Raw genomic sequence first — 18,863 nt, forward strand, 5'->3', positions numbered from 1 at the left:
CTTTGTGTGTGTGTGAATGTTTCAATGTGTGTGTGTGTTTGTGCCTGTGTGTGTGTCTTAGTGTGTGTGTGTGTGAATGTCTAAGTGTGTGTTTGTGTGTGTGAATGTCTCAGTGTGTGTGTGTGTGAATGTCTCAGTGTGTGTGTGTGTGTGTGTGTGAATGTCTCAGTGTGTGTGTGTGAATGTCTCAGTGTGTGTGTGTGTGTGTGTGTGTGAATGTCTCAGTGTGTGTGTGTGAATGTTTCAATGTGTGTGTGTGTGTTTGTGCCTGTGTGTGTGTGTGTGTGTGTGTGTGAATGTCTCAGTGTGTGTGTGTGTGTGTGTGTGTGAATGTCTCAGTGTGTGTTTGTGTGTGAATGTCTCAGTGTGTGTGTGTGTGTGTGTGTGAATGTCTCATTGTGTGGGTGTGAATGTCTCAGTGTGTGTGTGGGTGTGTGAATGTCTCAGTGTGTGGGTGTGAATGTCTCAGTGTGTGTGTGTGTGTGTGTGAATGTCTCAGTGTGTGTGTGTGTGTGTGTGTGTGTGAATGTCTCAGTGTGTGGGTGTGAATATCTCAGTGTGGGTGTGTGTTTACACTCACAGTGTGGACAGGGAGTGCAGTGTGTCAAAGGCTCCGGGTGTCATGGAGGTGATCAGGTTGTCGTAGAGGGACAGCAGTCGCACAGAGCTCAGACCCACAAAGCTGCTGTTACTGACACAGTTAATACGATTACTCCTCAACATCCTGGAGAGAGAGAGGGAATAGGGAGAGAAAAGAAAGAAGAGAATGAAAGGGGGAGAGAGGGAGGAAGAGAATGAAAGGGGGAGAGAGGGAGGAAGAGAATGAAAGAGGGAGAGGGGGAGGAAGAGAATGAAAGGGGGAGAGAGGGAGGAAGAGAATGAGAGAGACAGAGAGAAGCACAGTTAATATATTATACTACTAATGAAACTAGGAAAAATTACATTATAATATCATAAAAATCATTTGTAATCAGACATCTCAATGTCTCATGGTTAGGGTGTCTGCTCTGACATCAGAAGGTCAGGGGTTCAATCCCCAGCAGGGTCATACCAAAGACTTGGAAGGACCTAGAGCCTCTGAATGACACAGGTATTCAGGTAGATTGGGGGTGATGTATGTGTGTGTCTGTGTGTACCCACAGAGTGCGTAGCCCGGTGAGTCCTAGAAACATGCGCTGGTGGATGTTCTCCAGCCGGTTAGAGGTCAGGACCAACTCACTGACCCCGATCGCTCCCTCAAAGGCTGCCTCTTCAATATCACTGATACGGTTGTTACTAAGGTTACTAGAAATTGAGAAAGACAGAGAGGGACACAATGAGAGAATTAAAATGTTGTTAAAGGTGGAGTGGAATATATTTTCCTCACTGAATGGTCCAACACATTATGCACATTCTTGTTAGATGTGAATAAAAGGTAATTAAGCCTGAATTAAAAAACATGTTATTTACATCTTTTTGAGCCTGAATTAAAGCCTGAATTAAAACAACATTTTACTTACATATTTTTGAGCCTGAATTAAAGCCTAAATTAAAACAACATGTTATTTATATCTTTTTGAGCCTGAATTAAAGCCTGAATTAAAACAACATGTTACTTACATCTTTTTGAGCCTGAATTAAAGCCTGAATTAAAACAACATGTTACTTCCATCTTTTTGGGCCTGAATTACCGCCTGAATTAAAACAACATGTTACTTACATCTTTTTGAGCTGAGGCAGCTTCTTAAACACTCCGGTAGCCTCCAGAACTGTAATCTCATTATTGTTCAGACGACTGGCAAGACAAGAGCATAGACAAAGAGAAAAATAAATGAAGACAGAACGACAGAGAGAGACAGGAAAGAGACAAACAGAGAAAGACAAAGGCAGATAGAGACAAACAGTGCAAGACAATGACAGAGAGAAACAGGAAAGAGACAAACAGAGAAAGACAAAGGCAGAGAGAGACAGGAGAGAGACAAACAGAACAAGACAAAGACAGAGAAAGAGAGAGAGAGACAAACAGAGAAAGACAAAGACAGCGAGAAACAGAGAGAGAGACAAACATAGAAAGACAAAGACAGAGACAGACAGAGAGAGAGACAAAAAGAGAAAGACAAAGACAGAGACAGACAGAGAGAGACAAACAGAGAAAGACAAAGACAGAGAGAGACAGGAGAGGGACAAAAAGAGACAAACAAAGACAGGGGGGACGAACAGAGAAAGACAGAGACAGACAGAGAGAGAGACAAACAGAGAAAGACAAAGACAGCGAGAAACAGAGAGAGAGACAAACAGAGAAAGACAAAGCCAGAGAGAGACAGAGAGAGAGACAAACAGAGAAAGACAAAGACAGCGAGAAACAGAGAGACAAACAGAGAAAGACAAAGACAGCAAGAAACAGAGAGAGAGCAGCATTTATAAATCCCTACAATTCAAAGCACAGGAACTCTGAAATATATTTTATTTATATGTTTTGTTGCCATACTCTGAAAAACATTCATAAATATACTAAAGGTAAATACACCTGTATGACTGGCCTGAGGCATTCTGAGTCAATGCAGAATATGAACTCACAGTTCCTGGGTGTACAGAGGAATGTGCTCAGGTATTCTGGTCAGCTTCTGATTGGAGCAGTCGACCATGGAGCCCTCACAGCGACACTTCTCAGGACAGGCCAGGTCGGCGAAACAGTCCCCTCCCAGCTTACTGCGGTAATCCTCCGCACCTGCACGCCAACCAACCACAACGACACGTTACAGTCCAAAGATGGCCGCCAGGTGCCACGCTAACGCAATAAGAGCGCCAGACTCAAACCTGAACGTTATGAAACCGCGACACATGTTACGAAAAGATCACACACTGGGACGGAGGTAAACACACACACACACAGAGACTGACTGCCTTGACATGCGGAGAGGTCTGTAGGTCGTTCCATGGCGCTTGACACAACCATGTTCACCTAGATACCTGCTATCACATGGTTAGATCAAGCACATGGGAACAACTTACAATACAACGCTGGAACCAAGGGAGGGAAGGAAGGAAGGAAGACAGGGGGAGGTGGGGGGTAGAAGGAGAGGGGGAGGGGGGGGGGGAGGAGGGGGAAGGTTAAGCACAGGAAGGACCACTGCAGAGGTAAAAAAGAGCACATCACAGGGGTCAGGGGTGAACCAGGTCCAGGGGTGAAAAGTCAGAGGTCAGAGTGTGTTACTTACAGCCAACATTGTGGTGTACTCCTGAGCAAATAAAGAAAGGCAGGAGGAGAGATGAAAGGGTTAATTAGAGAGAGAAGCCCTGTATCACCAGAATGACTTGGAAGACATCAGGATTGAGAAGCCCTGTATCACCAGAATGACTTGGAAGACATCAGGATTGAGAAGTCCTGTATCACCAGAATGACTTGGAAGACATCAGGATTGAGAAGTCCTGTATCACCAGAATGACTTGGAAGACATCAGGATTGAGAAGTCCTGTATCACCAGAATGACTTGGAAGACATCAGGATTGAGAAGTCCTGTATCACCAGAATGACTTGGAAGACATCAGGATTGAGAAGCCCTGTATCACCAGAATGACTTGGAAGACATCAGGATTGAGAAGCCCTGTATCACCAGAATGACTTGGAAGACATCAGGATTGAGAAGTCCTGTATCACCAGAATGACTTGGAAGACATCAGGATTGAGAAGCCCTGTATCACCAGAATGACTTGGAAGACATCAGGATTGAGAAGTCCTGTATCACCAGAATGACTTGGAAGACATCAGGATTGAGAAGTCCTGTATCACCAGAATGACTTGGAAGACATCAGGATTGAGAAGTCCTGTATCACCAGAATGACTTGGAAGACATCAGGATTGAGAAGTCCTGTATGACCAGACTGAAATGGAGAACACCAGGAGGGAGAAATCCTGTATCACCAGAATATCTTGGAAGACATCAAGAAAGAGAAGTCCGGTGTCACCAGAATGATTTGAAAGAAATCAGGAGAGCGAAATCCTGTATCACCAGACTGATTTGGAAAACATCAGGAGGGAGAAATCCTGCATCACCAGAATAACTTGGAAGACATCAGGAAAGAGAAGTCCTGTATAACCAGAATGACTTGGAAGACATCAGAAGAGAAAAATAATGTATCACCAGACTGACTTACAAAAACTTAATTAATTAAAAATAAATATTCAGGCACTTCAAAACCAGGGTGGTGTGTGTGACACTACTGATGGACTCTCCATAACTGATGTTTCTCCACAAACCTCTGACCACATATTATTGAAAAACACACACACACCAGACCGAAAACTCTCTGCACACAGGGGCTGTAGTCTATGGGCAAACCAGGGGGCGTGGTTAGGTGGTTAGAGGTGGAGCTATCACACAGGGGCTGTAGTCTATGGGCAAACCAGGGGGCGTGGTTAGGTGGTTAGAGGTGGAGCTATCACACAAGGGCTGTAGTCTATGGGCAGTGAAAAGCAGTGACAGTATTAAAGTACAACCACAGCCATGTGCATCTCTGTGTGTGTGTATGTGTGTGAGTGTGTGTGTGTGTGTGTGTGCGTGTGCGTGTGTGAGTCTCCCACCACATGCGGTTGCATGTTACAATACAATACCTGGGAATACATACTGTTCTCTAGCTGATGAGGAGAAAGACAGACAGCAGGAGAGTGAGAGACACATAAACAGTAAGGAAAGAAAGACAGTGAGAATATGAATAGAACTTAGGAATGTTGTAATCATAGAAATACATCATGCAGATTAGACAGGACTATTTAACTCCAGTCCCGTAGGTCCCAGTCTCTTCTGTTTCTTGTTCTCTACATTTCGGGGCAGTGTTATGATTTCCTTGACCATGGTGAGAGGGTTTCTGCTTTAACCCTAACCCCAACCATAACCCAGCAGTGGACTGGACTCACCCAGGATACAGCTGTTCATGAGCACAAGTGGCAGAGGCTTCTTGATCCCCCAAAGCCACTGTGTTTAAATTCTACCTGGTAGTTCCTTACACTCACCTGGCATCCCAGGTTTTAATTAAATGAAAACCAGATGTCCTCCAGGACCACAATAGAATAACCCTGTTATTGTCTGTGTGTGTGTCTGTTATTGTCTGTTGATGCATCATGTCTGACTGGATGGTGTGTGTGTCTGTTATTGTCTGTTGATGCGTCGTGTTTGACAGGATGGTCTGTGTGTGTGTCTGTTATTGTCTGTTGATGCATCATGTCGGACTGGATGGTGTGTGTGTCTGTTATTGTCTGTTGATGCGTCATGTCTGACTGGATGGGGTCTGTGTGTGTGTCTGTTATTGTCTGTTGATGCGTCATGTCTGACTGGATGGGGTCTGTGTGTGTGTCTGTTATTGTCTGTTGATGCATCATGTCTGACTGGATGGGGTCTGTGTGTGTGTCTGTTATTGTCTGTTGATGCGTCATGTCTGACTGGATGGGGTCTGTGTGTGTGTCTGTTATTATCTGTTGATGCGTCATGTCTGACTGGATGGGGTCTGTGTGTGTGTCTGTTATTGTCTGTTGATGCGTCATGTCGGACTGGATGGTGTGTGTGTGTGTGTCTGTTATTGTCTGTTGATGCGTCATGTCTGACTGGATGGTGTGTGTGTGTGTGTCTGTTATTGTCTGTTGATGCGTCATGTCTGACTGGATGGTGTGTGTGTGTCTGTTATTGTCTGTTGATGCGTCATGTCTGACTGGATGGTGTGTGTGTGTGTGTGTCTGTTATTGTCTGTTGATGCGTCATGTCTGACTGGATGGCGTCTGTGTGTGTTACCTGAGCAGCGGAATTTCTTGCTCTTGATCTGTCCGATGCGTTTGTTGGCAAGGCGACGGGGAGAAGTGCAACGAGCTCCACTGGTCTCAATCGGGTTGTCTTGGAGGTAGTCCGCAAGCCATTTCAGATGACAGTCACAGATGAATGGGTTCTGGGCAAGATGGCTACAAACACACACACACACACACACACACACACACACACACACACACATACAGTCACACAGACAGACAGAGAAACCACACTCACTTTTCATAAATGAGCAAAGACATGTTCACCTTTAATATGTTAAGGTGACCAATTGTGAGAGTGTGTGTTTGTGTTCAGGGTGTTTTTGTGTGTGGTTGTTTGTATGCTAGTGTGTCTACGTACAGTGTCTGTATGGCCCGTAAAGATGCAAATGTTCCCTTGGCGATGGTCTGTAGTTTGTTGTCATAGAGAGAGAGCAAGTTGAGGTTGTGAAGGTCTTGGAACGCATCCACACGCAGACAGGCTATCTTATTAGCATTCAACAGGCTGAAACACATAGAAACAGGCTATCTTATTAGCATTCAACAGGCTGAAACACATAGAAACAGGCTATCTTATTAGCATTCAACAGGCTGAAACACATAGAAACAGGCTATCTTATTAGCATTCAACAGGCTGAAACACATAGAAACAGGCTATCTAATTAGCATTCAACAGGCTGAAACAAATAGAAACAGGCTATTTTATTAGCATTCAAAAGGCTGAAGCATATCAAAGCAAGCTATCTTATTAAGGTTCAACAGGCTGAAACACATAGAAACAGTCTATTTAATTAGCATTCAGTAGGGTTAAACACATAGAAAAAGGCTATTCTATTAGTATTTAACGTCTGAAACACACAGAAACAGGCTTTCTTATTAGCATTCAACAGGCTGAAACACACAGAAACAGTTTATCTTATTAGTATTCAACAGGATGAAACACACAGAAACAGGCCTTCTTATTAGCATTCAACAGGCTGAAACACATAGAAACAGGCTATCTTATTAGTATTCAACGGGCTGAAACACAGAAACAGGCTATCTAATTAGCATTCAACAGGCTGAAACACATAGAAACAGGCTATTTTATTAGCATTCAACAGGCTGAAGCATATCAAAGCAAGCTATCTTATTAAGGTTCAACAGGCTGAAACACATAGAAACAGCCTATTTAATTAGCATTCAGTAGGGTTAAACACATAGAAAAAGGCTATTCTATTAGTATTTAACGGCTGAAACACACAGAAACAGGCTTTCTTAATAGCATTCAACAGGCGGAAACACATAGAAACAGTCTATCTTATTAGCATTCAACAGGCTGAAACACATAGACATCTGAACTAAGCTGACCACCAATGTCTACGTTTGAGCGTCGACTGAAGCACTAGTTGACGTTTGTCTGCGAAGCCCCAGGGAAGTGGGAAGGCTTTGTCAGCAGGGTTCTTCTGGTGTCACTGCTCTCTTGCAACTCACTCAAGCCACTCGTGCACCTGCAGAACTAAGCGTGGCCTCTGATGCGTTGTGTGTGTGTGGGGGGGGGGGGGGGGGGTGTATGTACTCACAGGAGCTGCAGAGCAAACAGGCCCTCCAACAATCCTTTGGAGATCTCAGTGATCTTGTTACCATAGAGCACCCTGGAGAGACACACACCCACAGTTACATCACCACGGTTACATCACCACAGATCACATCACTATGCTTACGTCACCATGGTAACGTCAATAGTTAGATTTTCGCCAGCCAGCCACAAAAGCTATCAAACATTTGCTAACCAGCTAACAGATCTGCTAAAACAGTTTGTGGAATCGTTCAACATATTCAACAGGTTCATAAAATATGATGTAGTCATACCAGTATTACCTTGCAAATCTCATTGTCTTATTACAGTTTTTCTCGATTGCTTACAAGCATCGAACAATACAGAAGTTACAGTAACAAAACTCTTCCCACAGTCAGCAAAACAGAAGTGTATGTGAACCAAACTGTGAATAATTTCTCATTGCCTTCACACAAAATGCATTTAATGAACACATCCCCCAAAATCCATGAACTCTTTTCTCATTCGTACTCCACCACTCCCAAAACAATATATTCACAGCTCACGTTTTCTCAAATGCTTCCACACTGTCCTCAAAACGGTTAGAAACACATTCAAAACAGAATGATGGCAACTGGTGTGCATTTCTGCAGTAACCAGATTGAAATATAAAGAAAATGTTTGATATTTGTTAGAAAATGTCAATTCTGTTAGAATATTTAGTCAATCCAAACACAGTTGATTGCAGTTTCAACTGGAAACCGACCCAAGTGTTGTACACTGTGCCCTTTGAGAGAAACAGTGAATGTGTGAAAGAACTCTGGTATCAATATATCCAGGTAAGATGTCTGTCCAATAACCAAACAGGGTATTTACACATTTACACATAATGTAAAGTACTGTAAAACAATGGATTTACTGTTTTTTTTAGAAGCCAGTCAAACAGCACATAAATTAATCTTTGAGGATGAAGCTAGATTCAACCAGGCAAAAATCCAGGGAAGAAATGTGATTGGACAGAGAGCCACCATGGATGTCCCAGGCCAGAGAGGAGCGAACATCACAATGTGTGCAGCACTGTCCAATGATGGTTTGCTGTTACACAAACCACTCACTGACCCCTACAATACACAGAGACTAGTGATTATACTATACATGTTGATGTTTGTTTGTTTTGTTGCAACCCTGGAATTTGGGTAAATTAGTTTTTTGATTGAACAATTTCAAAAGAAACATTTACTATATGCAAAGATGTAGAAAAAATAAAGGATCTTCCTTCAAATTGCTGCGTTTGTGATTCATTCTTGTTCCGTATACTTTAGTAAAGTCATTAAAGTAAGGTGTTTTTCTTATTCTATTTCAGATAAATACTGATTTATCTGAAAAATTATTAAAAGAACTTACCTCTGAGTGAGAATTGGTGCCAATGTTTTGGTGGAACAAGCTTTAAGCTTTTTGGGTGGTTTTAGTGAGTTTTGGGGGTGAAATTAACTGTTTTGCAAGGATGCATGTTGGTAATGCCCACTGTGCGTGAAGAGTTTTGTTATTGTAGTTTCAGTATTGACCGAAGAGTGTAGGCAATCAAGAAAAACTGTAAAGTTAAAAATGAGTTGGTTGTTTGACCAAAACAGTTTGGACAGGTATAGATTTACCCAGCCAAGAAATGGCACTAGCATACTCCTTTTATAATTTATTTATTATTTATTACAAACTTTTTTTTACATCGAAGGATCTATCATGCGTGTGTGTATGTTTGTGTGTATGCGTGTGTACTATGTACTAAAATCTTATCAAAATGAGGACTGTGTTGATTTCAGTAGTTCCATTTAAGCTTTTTGGGGAAGTGAAGACTTTTAGCTGATCCTCACAAAATATTTTTTTAGGACATGTGGTTGAGGTTAAAATTAGAGTTAGAATTAGGGTTGGGCATTAGTTTACGGTTAGGGCTTAGGGATAGGTTTAGGGTTTAGGGTTTAGGGCTAAAGTCAGGTATTTGTGGTTAGGTTTAGGGTTAGGGTTTAGGGTTAAAGTCAGGTATTTGTGGTTAGGTTTAGGGTTAGGAAAATCATTATTCTATGGAACTATATTTTCATCCCTCCCTTTGATAGAAGTGCAGAGATTGTATGTGTTTGTATATGTGTGTGTGTGTGTGTATTTAAGTGTTTTAGGTCTTACTAAACTCATGGGGACCAATGAGTCAAAAACATTTGACTCATTGGGACCTTTTGCCGGTCCCCGTGAGGCAAAAGTCAATTTCCAGCTCAGGGTTTAGGTTTAGGGTCAAACTTACAATTTATTTTATAGTTAGAATTGGGGTTTCTTTAAGGTCCAGGGGTTGTTGGTTAAGTTTAGGATTGTGTGTGTAAGTGTGTGTATGTGTGTGGGGGTGTGTGCATGTGTGTATGTGTGTGTGTGTGTGTGTGTGTGTGTGTGTGCATGTGTGTATGTTTGTGTATGTGTGTGTGAGTGTGTGTGTGTATGTGTGTGAGAGTGTTGTTGTTTGTATGTGTTATACTCACAGAGAGTTAAGGGACCTTAAGCCTTGGAAAGCGTCTGGCGCTAGCTCTGATATCTGGTTGTTACTGAGATCTCTGGAGAGATGGAGGGAGAGATGGAGGGAGAGATGGAGGGAGAGATGGAAGGAGAGATGGAGGGAGAGATGGAGGGAGAGATGAAGAGGTAAATGGAGAGCGTGAGAGAGATGGAGAGAGCGATAAAGAGGAATGGAAAAAGGAATGGATAGAGAGATGGGAGAGAGATGGGGAGAGAGATGGAGGGAGAGATGGAGGGAGAGATGGGGGGAGAGATGGAGGGAGAGATGGAGGGAGAGATGGAAAGAGAGATGGAGGGAGAGATGGAGGGAGAGATGGAGGAAGAGATGGGGGGAGAGATGGGGGGAGAGATGGGGGAGAGATGGGGGAGAGATGGAGGGAGAGATGGAGGAAGAGATGGAGGGAGAGATGGGGGGAGAGATGGAGGGAGAGATGGGGGGAGAGATGGAGGGGGAGATGGAGGGGGAGATGGAGGGAGAGATGGAAGGAGAGATGGAGGGAGAGATGGAGGGAGAGATGGAGGAAGAGATGGGGGGAGAGATGGGGGGAGAGATGGGGGGAGAGATGGGGGGAGAGATGGGGGGAGAGATGGAGGAAGAGATGGGGGGAGAGATGGGGGGAGAGATGGAGGGAGAGATGGGGGGAGAGATTGAGGAAGAGATGGAGGAAGAGATGGGGGGAGAGATGGGGGGAGAGATGGGGGGAGAGATGGAGGAAGAGATGGGGGGAGAGATGGAAGGAGAGATGGAGGGAGAGATGGGGGGAGAGATGGAAGGAGAGATGGAGGGAGAGATGAGGGAGAGATGGATGGAGAGATGGGGAGAGAGCAGTAGTTATCATTTTGTTTTTTGATCCCAGATATGGGAAGATCTGGGGTGGTACTTACATTCTGCGTAGTTTCTTGTAGAGAGAAAAGGCTCCCGCAGGGATTCTCTTGATGGAGTTCTGCTCCAACCGACTAAAACACAATATAACAGATATCAACACTCCCAGATCTGCCCCTATTCCTGGTCTATCCAACAATGTTCCAGTTCCATTTCAACATTATTCTGGTATATTACTGGCAGATCAGTGTGGGTGTGTCTTACATCTCTGTGATGGTCTCTGGCAGGTTGGTCGGTATGTCTGTCAAACCCTTCCCTCTGCAGTCCACTATGTTATTACTACAGGAACACAACTCTGGACACTGGAGAACACTGCAGGACGGGGAGGACTGGTGACCTGTCCACACACACAACATGCATGCCACAAACACACACACATACACACCACAAACACACACACACACACCACAAACACATTAACACACCACAAACACATTAACACACCACAAACACACACACATACACACCATAAACACACACACACCACAAACACATTAACACACCACAAACACATTAACACACCACAAACACACACACATACACACCATTAACACACACACACACCACAAACACATTAACACACCACAAACACATTAACACACCACAAACACACACACATACACACCATAAACACACACACACACACCACAAACACACACACATACACACCATAAACACACCACAAACACACACACACACACACACCATAAACACACACCACAAACACATTAACACACCACACACACAACACACATGGCACAAACATGCATTTGCAAAACATGCCAGAAACACGCACACATTCACATACCACACAAAGGCCACACACACATAAACACACGTATGTACACAAACACATGGAGAGAGAAAGAAATAGAGAAATTATTTTTCTGTCAACCTTCTTTTGACCTGAGCCAGAACCAAACAACAGACTAACAAATCAGGAAAATATATATGTTATTTCTGTGAAACACCTTACATGTCCCTTACCTTCATCCCCATCTAGAAAGCATGAATGAAGAAAAATCAACAGGATTTAACTGATAAAGCTAAATAAAACGAAATAAAAAAAAACAGAAATGTAATGCAGAAACGTTAGCTAAGATAGAGAGGTAAAGGGAAAGGAGACACAGAAAGGGAAGAGAGACAAAGACAGAGAGAGAATGAGGGAAAGACAGAGAGAGAATGAGGGAAAGACAGAGAGAGAATGAGGGAAAGACAGAGAGAGAATGAGGGAAAGACAGAGAGAGAATGAGGGAAAGACAGAGAGGGAATGAGGGAAGGACAGAGAGAATGAGGGAAAGACAGAGAGAATGAGGGAAAGACAGAGAGAATGAGGGAAAGACGGAGAGAGAATGAGGGAAAGACAGAGAGAGAATGAGGGAAAGATGGAGAGAGAATGAGGGAAAGACAGAGAGAGAATGAGGGAAAGACAGAAAGAGAATGAGGGAAAGACAGAGAGAGAATGAGGGAAAGACAGAAAGAGAATGAGGGAAAGACAGAAAGAGAATGAGGGAAAGACAGAGAGAGAATGAGGGAAAGACAGAGAGAATGAGGGAAAGACAGAGCACATAAAAGGATGAGAGGCTGTGAAATCTCAAATCAAACCTGAGTACCTGTGCAGACAAACTCCTTCTTGTGGACTTCTGCCACGTTGTGTCCCCTCATGCTGGGGGGGGCCATGCATTGTGTGTATAGGCCCAGGCGGGGGCGCTGTCGCAACCACTCAGACAGCCAGGATACATGGCAGTCACACAACAGGTTGTTAGAGTGGAGACGACTGGAAAGGAGATGAAGACACACACATGGTGTTAACATACACAGAACGTGTCAAGACACACACAACAAGTTAACACACAAAGAACATGTCAAGACACACACAACAAGTTAACACACAAAGAACATGTCAAGTCGCACACAACAAGTTAACACACAAAGAACATGTCAAGACACACACAACAAGTTAACACACAAAGAACATGTCAAGACAAACACAACAAGTTAACACACAAAGAACATGTCAAGACAAACACAAGTTAACACACAAAGAACATGTCAAGACACACACAACAAGTTAACACACGAAGAACATGTCAAGACAAACACAACAAGTTAACACACAAAGAACATGTCAAGACAAACACAAGTTAACACACAAAGAACATGTCAAGACGCACACAACATGCTAACCTTAACTTCAACAATCTAACCCCTAACTCTAAACCTAACCTCTAATGTCTCACCCCAACTCTAATCCTAACCCCTAACTCTAAACCTAATCCCTAATGTCTCACCCCTAACTCTAATCCTAACCCCTAACTCTGAACCTAACCCCTATTGCCTAAAGCTAACATTAACACAAATTGTAAATGTTATCCTAACCAATAGGCTGGAAATAGCCAAAGCTAGTCCTCAATGCTAAACCCAGACCGATGCTAAACCCAGACCGATGCTAAACCCAGAACGATGCTAAACCCAGACCGATGCTAAACCCAGACCGATGCTAAACCCAGAACGATGCTAAAACCAGACCAATGCTAAACACAGACCGATGCTAAACCCAGACCGATGCTAAACCCAGACCGATGCTAAACCCAGACCGATTTAACAGTTTGTTAAAAGTTCGCTCTACTCACAACGTCCTGAGTTTGGGCATGTGGTTGAAGCTGGCTACCGACAGGCGACTTATGTTGTTGTTATTCAGAGTTCTGTGGAGACATGGAGAGATGGAGAGACACAGAGTGACAGATAGAGGGGTGGAGAGACACAGAGTGACAGATAGAGGGGTGGAGAGACACAGAGTGACAGATAGAGGGGTGGAGAGACACAGAGTGACAGATAGAGGGGTTGAGAGACACAGAGTGACAGATAGAGGGGTAGAGAGACACAGAGTGACAGATAGAGGGGTGGAGAGACAGAGTGACAGATAGAGGGGTAGAGAGACAGAGTGACAGATAGAGGGGTAGAGAGACACAGAGTGACAGATAGAGGGGTGGAGAGACACAGAGTGACAGATAGAGGGGTTGAGAGACACAGAGTGACAGATAGAGGGGTAGAGAGAAAGACAGCGAGAGAGAAATAAGTGGAAGCAGTATAGAATCAGAAGGCTGAGTGGAACAACACATTTTCCAAAACATCATGGTTCTCAAGAAATCCTGGTTGAAGGATTCTGGATTTCCTACTTATTCCTTTCTGATCCCAGAAGTCTTCCAACCGGGTTTTCTGGAAAACCAGGGAATTTAGGGACAATCAGAGTTTTTACAACTTGATTCAGATGGTAAAAAGTTCAGAGGTTACTTACAGTACTTCCAGATCCCGAAGAGCTCTGAAGGCCCCATCCTCTATGCAGCTGATCTGGTTGTAATCCAGCTGTCTGTGCATACACAGTGCAGGAGGAGAGAAAGAGGAGGAACAGGGTGGTTACAGGAGGATGGTTAGAGGAGGAGCAGGGTGGTTAGAGGAGGAACAGGGTTGTTAGGAGGAACATGGTGGTTAGAGGAGGAACAGGGTGTTTAGAGGAGGAACATGGTGGTTACAGGAGGATGGTTAGAGGAGGAACAGGATAGTTAGAGGAGGAACAGGGTGGTTACAGGAGGATGGTTAGAGGAGGAACAGGGTGGTTAGAGGAGGAGCAGGGTGGTTAGAGGAGGAACAGGGTGGTTATAGAAGGAACACGGTGGTTAGAGGAGGCACAGACCCCCTCTCTCCTCCATCTGTCTCCATTCAACCCCCTCCCTCCTCCCTCTCTCTCCTCCTTCCTTCACCCTCCCTCCCCCCCTCCCTTTTCATCCTCCTTCCCCCTACAGTGATTTCTTAAGATTTCATACATTTATCTGAACAAACCATAATTCAGACTGTGAAAACAACTTCAAGACAAATACAGTAACTACTGAATAACCGACACTTACTGTAAATTACATGAAATACACAGAGAAAACCACACACACACACTCACACTCACACACACACACACACACACACATCAGGGTTTTCTATTGCAGAGAAGAACCAGCAGGCTGCTGACATTTAACACACTGAAAATGTATGCACATCAGGGATTAATGTGTGTGTGTGTGTGTGTGTGTGTGTGTGTATACTCGAATTGCTAGCAAAGGAAGATCTAGTTTACACTATTAAAGTGAGGCCATTTTTGAAAGCTGAGAACGTTTAGCCTGTCCTCAAATAAACAATAACATGTTTATACTGAGGGTTAAGTTTGGGTATGGGTTTGGGTAAAGTTTGGGGTCAAGGGCTACGATCTAGGCAAGGCATGGCAAGTTTATTTGTATAGCACATTTCATACACAGGGCAATTCAAAGTGCTTTACATTAGAAAAAAGAATAAGAAATACATTTAGCATAAAAAACAAAGCTTACAAATAAAATCATCACATATAAGATGTGGTTAGCAGACCAGGCTCTGATGACCTGAGGGGTCTAGAGTGTTCATACTAAGGGAGAAGGTCTGAGATGTAACTTGGCTCTGAAGCATTCAGTGATTTATAGACAAGTAGCAGTATCTTAAAATCTATTCTATGAGATACAAGGAGCCAGTACAGAGACCTAAGAATTGGTGATATGTGTTCAGCTATTTTAGTTTTTGTTAGAACTCGAGCTGCAACATTCTGAATGAGCTGCAAATACTGAGGGATTTTATAGAGACCTGAAAACATTCCAACCTACTGGAGACAGAAGTATAGATACTTTTTTCTAGATCATGTCTGGACATGAAACCTCTAATTCTAGCTATGTTTTTAAGGTCATTCTAGGCTGATTTTGTTATACATTTTATGTGGCTATAAAAATTCACATCAGAATCGATAATTAACCTAGATTTTTTACTTGGATTTATGTCTTAAGGAACAGTGCGTCAAGGTAATTACAGACTCACTCTCTTGTCTTTTGCACCAAAGACAAATATTTCAGTTTTACCTTCATGTAATAGAAAGACGTTATGGTACATCCAATCATTGATTAGCGCTAGGGAAATCGTTTTATGGGTCCTGCATTTACAGCCCTTACTTCAAATACAATTCCATGTCTTTATGTTTATGTCTGTATTTGTATGTCTGTATGTGTATGTCGGCACATGTATGTCTGTATGTGTATGTCTTTATATATAGGTCTGTATGTGTATGTCTGTATTTGTATGTCTGTATGAGTATGTCTTTATATATACACTCACCTAAAGGATTATTAGGAACACCATACTAATACTGTGTTTGACCCCCTTTCGCCTTCAGAACTGCCTTAATTCTACGTGGTATTGATTCAACAATGTGCTGAAAGCATTCTTTAGAAATGTTGGCCCATATTGATAGGATAGCATCTTGCAGTTGATGGAGATTTGTGGGATGCACATCCAGGGCACCAAGCTCCCGTTCCACCACATCCCAAAGATGCTCTATTGGGTTGAGTTCTGGTGACTGTGGGGGCCATTTCAGTACAGTGAACTCATTGTCATGTTCAAGAAACCAATTTGAAATGATTCAAGCTTTGTGACATGGTGCATTATCCTGCTGGAAATAGCCATCAGAGGATGGGTACATGGTGGTCATAAAGGGATGGACACGGTCAGAAACAATGCTCAGGTAGGCCGTGGCATTTAAACGATGCACAATTGGCACTAAAGGGCCTAAAGTGTGCCAAGAAAACATCCCCCACACCATTACACCACCACCACCAGCCTGCACAGTGGTAACAAGGCATGATGGATCCATGTTCTCATTCTGTTTACGCCAAACTCTACCATCTGAATGTCTCAACAGAAATCCAGACTCCTCAGACCAGGCAACATTCTTCTAGTCTTTCCAATTTTGGTGAGCTTGTGCAAATTGTAGCCTCTTTTTCCTATTTGTAGTGGAGATGAGTGGTACCCAGTGGGGTCTTCTGCTGTTGTAGCCCATCCACCTCAAGGTTGTGGGTGTTGTGGCATCACAAATGCTTTGCTGCATACCTCGGTTGTAACAAGTGGTTATTTCAGTCAAAGTTGCTCTTCTATCAGCTTGAATCAGTCGGCCCATTCTCATCTGACCTCTAGCATCAACAAGGCATTTTCGCCCACAGGACTGCCGCATACTGGATGTTTTTCCCTTTTCACACCATTCTTTGTAAACCCTAGAAATGGTTGTGCGTGAAAATCCCAGTAACTGAGCAGATTGTGAAACACTCAGACCGGCCCTTCTGGCACCAACAACCATGCCACGCTCAAAATTGCTTAAATCACCTTTCTTTCCCATTCTGACATTCAGTTTGGAGTTCAGGAGATTGTCTTGACCAGGACCACACCCCTAAATTCATTGAAGCAACTGCCATGTGATTGGTTGATTAGATAATGGCATTAATGAGAAATTGAACAGGTGTTCCTAATAATCCTTTAGGTGAGTGTATGTCATTATGTGTATGTCATTATGTGTATGTCTGTATGTGTATGTCTGTACATGTATGTCTGTACGTGTATGTCATTATGTGTATGTCTGTATGTGTATGTCATTATGTGTATGTCTGTACGTGTATGTCATTATGTGTATGTCATTATGTGTATGTCATTATGTGTATGTCATTATGTGTATGTCTGTATGTGTATGTCATTATGTGTATGTCATTATGTGTATGTCTGTATGTGTATGTCATTATGTGTATGTCATTATGTGTATGTCTGTACGTGTATGTCATTATGTGTATGTCATTATGTGTATGTCTGTACGTGTATGTCATTATGTGTATGTCTGTATGTGTATGTCATTATGTGTATGTCTGTATGTGTATGTCATTATGTGTATGTCTGTATGTGTATGAATGAGTGAGTATATTTCAAACCTAATGACAGATATAACAGAGAAATGGGATTAATAGTTTTCCTGTCAACATCAAAAAAAAAAGGAACGTTTTTTTTAAGTGTTATGTTTAGTGAAAAGTTACAAAATGGGTTAGGGATAGAAATTGGGGTTGTACATTAGCAGTTAGGTTTAGGGTTAGACTTTAGAAATAGGTATAGTTTAGACATAAATATTAGGTAATTGAAGTTAGGGTTAGGTTTAGGTTAAGGTTAGGGTTAGGTTTGGGTTAGGGTTAAGTTAAGTTTAAGGTTAGGGTCAGCAAAATAAACATGCATGTGTGTCTATGTGTGTCTTACAGGTTCTTGATTTCCACTGCTCCTCTGAAAGCTTTTCTTGGAACTCCCTGGATTTGGTTTTCACTGAGGTCACTGGAGACAGTGAGAGAAAGACAGAGAACAAGAGAGTTAATTAAACAGCTGGTCCCGGTCCATCCTGGTCTGTCCTGGTCCGTCCTGGTGAGTCCTGGTCCGTCCTGGTGAGTCCTTGATGTACGACAACATATGGCCTCCCTTTGTCAAGTCAATCAAGCAGCATCTGCAATGTTGTTGTGTCCTTGCAACAACAAAAACTAAATATTGTCAGTTGTCATAAGTCACTTCTAACCTGGTTTGTGATGTTCTACCACAACCTGTTCCTGGAGCACCAGGTTAATGGGGTTATTATCATTATTAAAACAGCAAAATAGACCAAGTCAATAAGAGTTCAGCCACTAGGGGGCAGTGTTGTTTTCACAGTCCACTCAAAACCTTAAGTATGTCTCCCACTTTCTCTCCCAGAAATCTCTACCAGAATCTTATATTCACACATACACAATCAAAACAAGAGCAAGTACTCTCAAACACACACTCACAATTGATTACCATTAAAAATAATGTCAAAATCCTAACCCCAATCTTAACACCTAAAAAGCCATGACAACAATAAAAGGGCCTCACTACACATGATTTACCATGGGTTATTATACTATACAGAATGTCCACACTAGTCATGATCATCATGGGTTATTATACTATACAGAATGTCCACACTAGTCATGATTTACCATGGGTTATTATATTATACAGAATGTCCTCACTAGTCATGATCATCATGGGTTATTATACTATACAGAATGTCTTCACTAGTCATGATCATCATGGGTTATTATACTATACAGAATGTCCTCACTAGTCATGATTTACCATGGGTTATTATACTATACAGAATGTCCTCACTAGTCATGATCATCATGGGTTATTATACTATACAGAATGTCCTCACTAGTCATGATCATCATGGGTTA

At 42.7% G+C, this 18,863-nt stretch overlaps 1 protein-coding gene across 12 annotated transcripts in view; it reads right to left on the bottom strand.

Moving 5' to 3' along the window:
• The window catches only part of slit2 (slit homolog 2 (Drosophila)), a 95,304-nt gene that overhangs the window by 19,411 nt on the left and 57,030 nt on the right, over positions 1-18,863 (bottom strand). For 5 of the 12 annotated variants that reach the window (XM_029118190.2, XM_029118188.2, XM_034290969.1 and 2 more), the window contains exons 5-20: positions 17,878-17,949; positions 14,045-14,116; positions 13,380-13,451; positions 12,360-12,523; positions 11,734-11,745; positions 10,951-11,083; positions 10,749-10,820; positions 9,830-9,901; positions 7,336-7,407; positions 6,135-6,278; positions 5,763-5,926; positions 4,592-4,615; positions 2,557-2,707; positions 1,700-1,774; positions 1,141-1,284; positions 581-724 (exon numbers count right to left, since the gene is read on the bottom strand). In XM_029118190.2, the coding sequence (XP_028974023.2) occupies positions 581-724; positions 1,141-1,284; positions 1,700-1,774; positions 2,557-2,707; positions 4,592-4,615; positions 5,763-5,926; positions 6,135-6,278; positions 7,336-7,407; positions 9,830-9,901; positions 10,749-10,820; positions 10,951-11,083; positions 11,734-11,745; positions 12,360-12,523; positions 13,380-13,451; positions 14,045-14,116; positions 17,878-17,949 (1,587 nt within the window). Of the gene's footprint in view, positions 1-580; positions 725-1,140; positions 1,285-1,699; positions 1,775-2,556; positions 2,708-3,197; positions 3,219-4,591; positions 4,616-5,762; positions 5,927-6,134; positions 6,279-7,335; positions 7,408-9,829; positions 9,902-10,748; positions 10,821-10,950; positions 11,084-11,733; positions 11,746-12,359; positions 12,524-13,379; positions 13,452-14,044; positions 14,117-17,877; positions 17,950-18,863 lie in introns of all 12 variants that reach the window. The other 7 variants (XM_029118192.2, XM_034290968.1, XM_029118194.2 and 4 more) reach the window with 4 other exon arrangements.

The sequence above is a fragment of the Esox lucius genome, chromosome 25 (assembly GCF_011004845.1).
Source record: "Esox lucius isolate fEsoLuc1 chromosome 25, fEsoLuc1.pri, whole genome shotgun sequence".
In the NCBI taxonomy this organism is placed as follows: domain Eukaryota; kingdom Metazoa; phylum Chordata; class Actinopteri; order Esociformes; family Esocidae; genus Esox; species Esox lucius.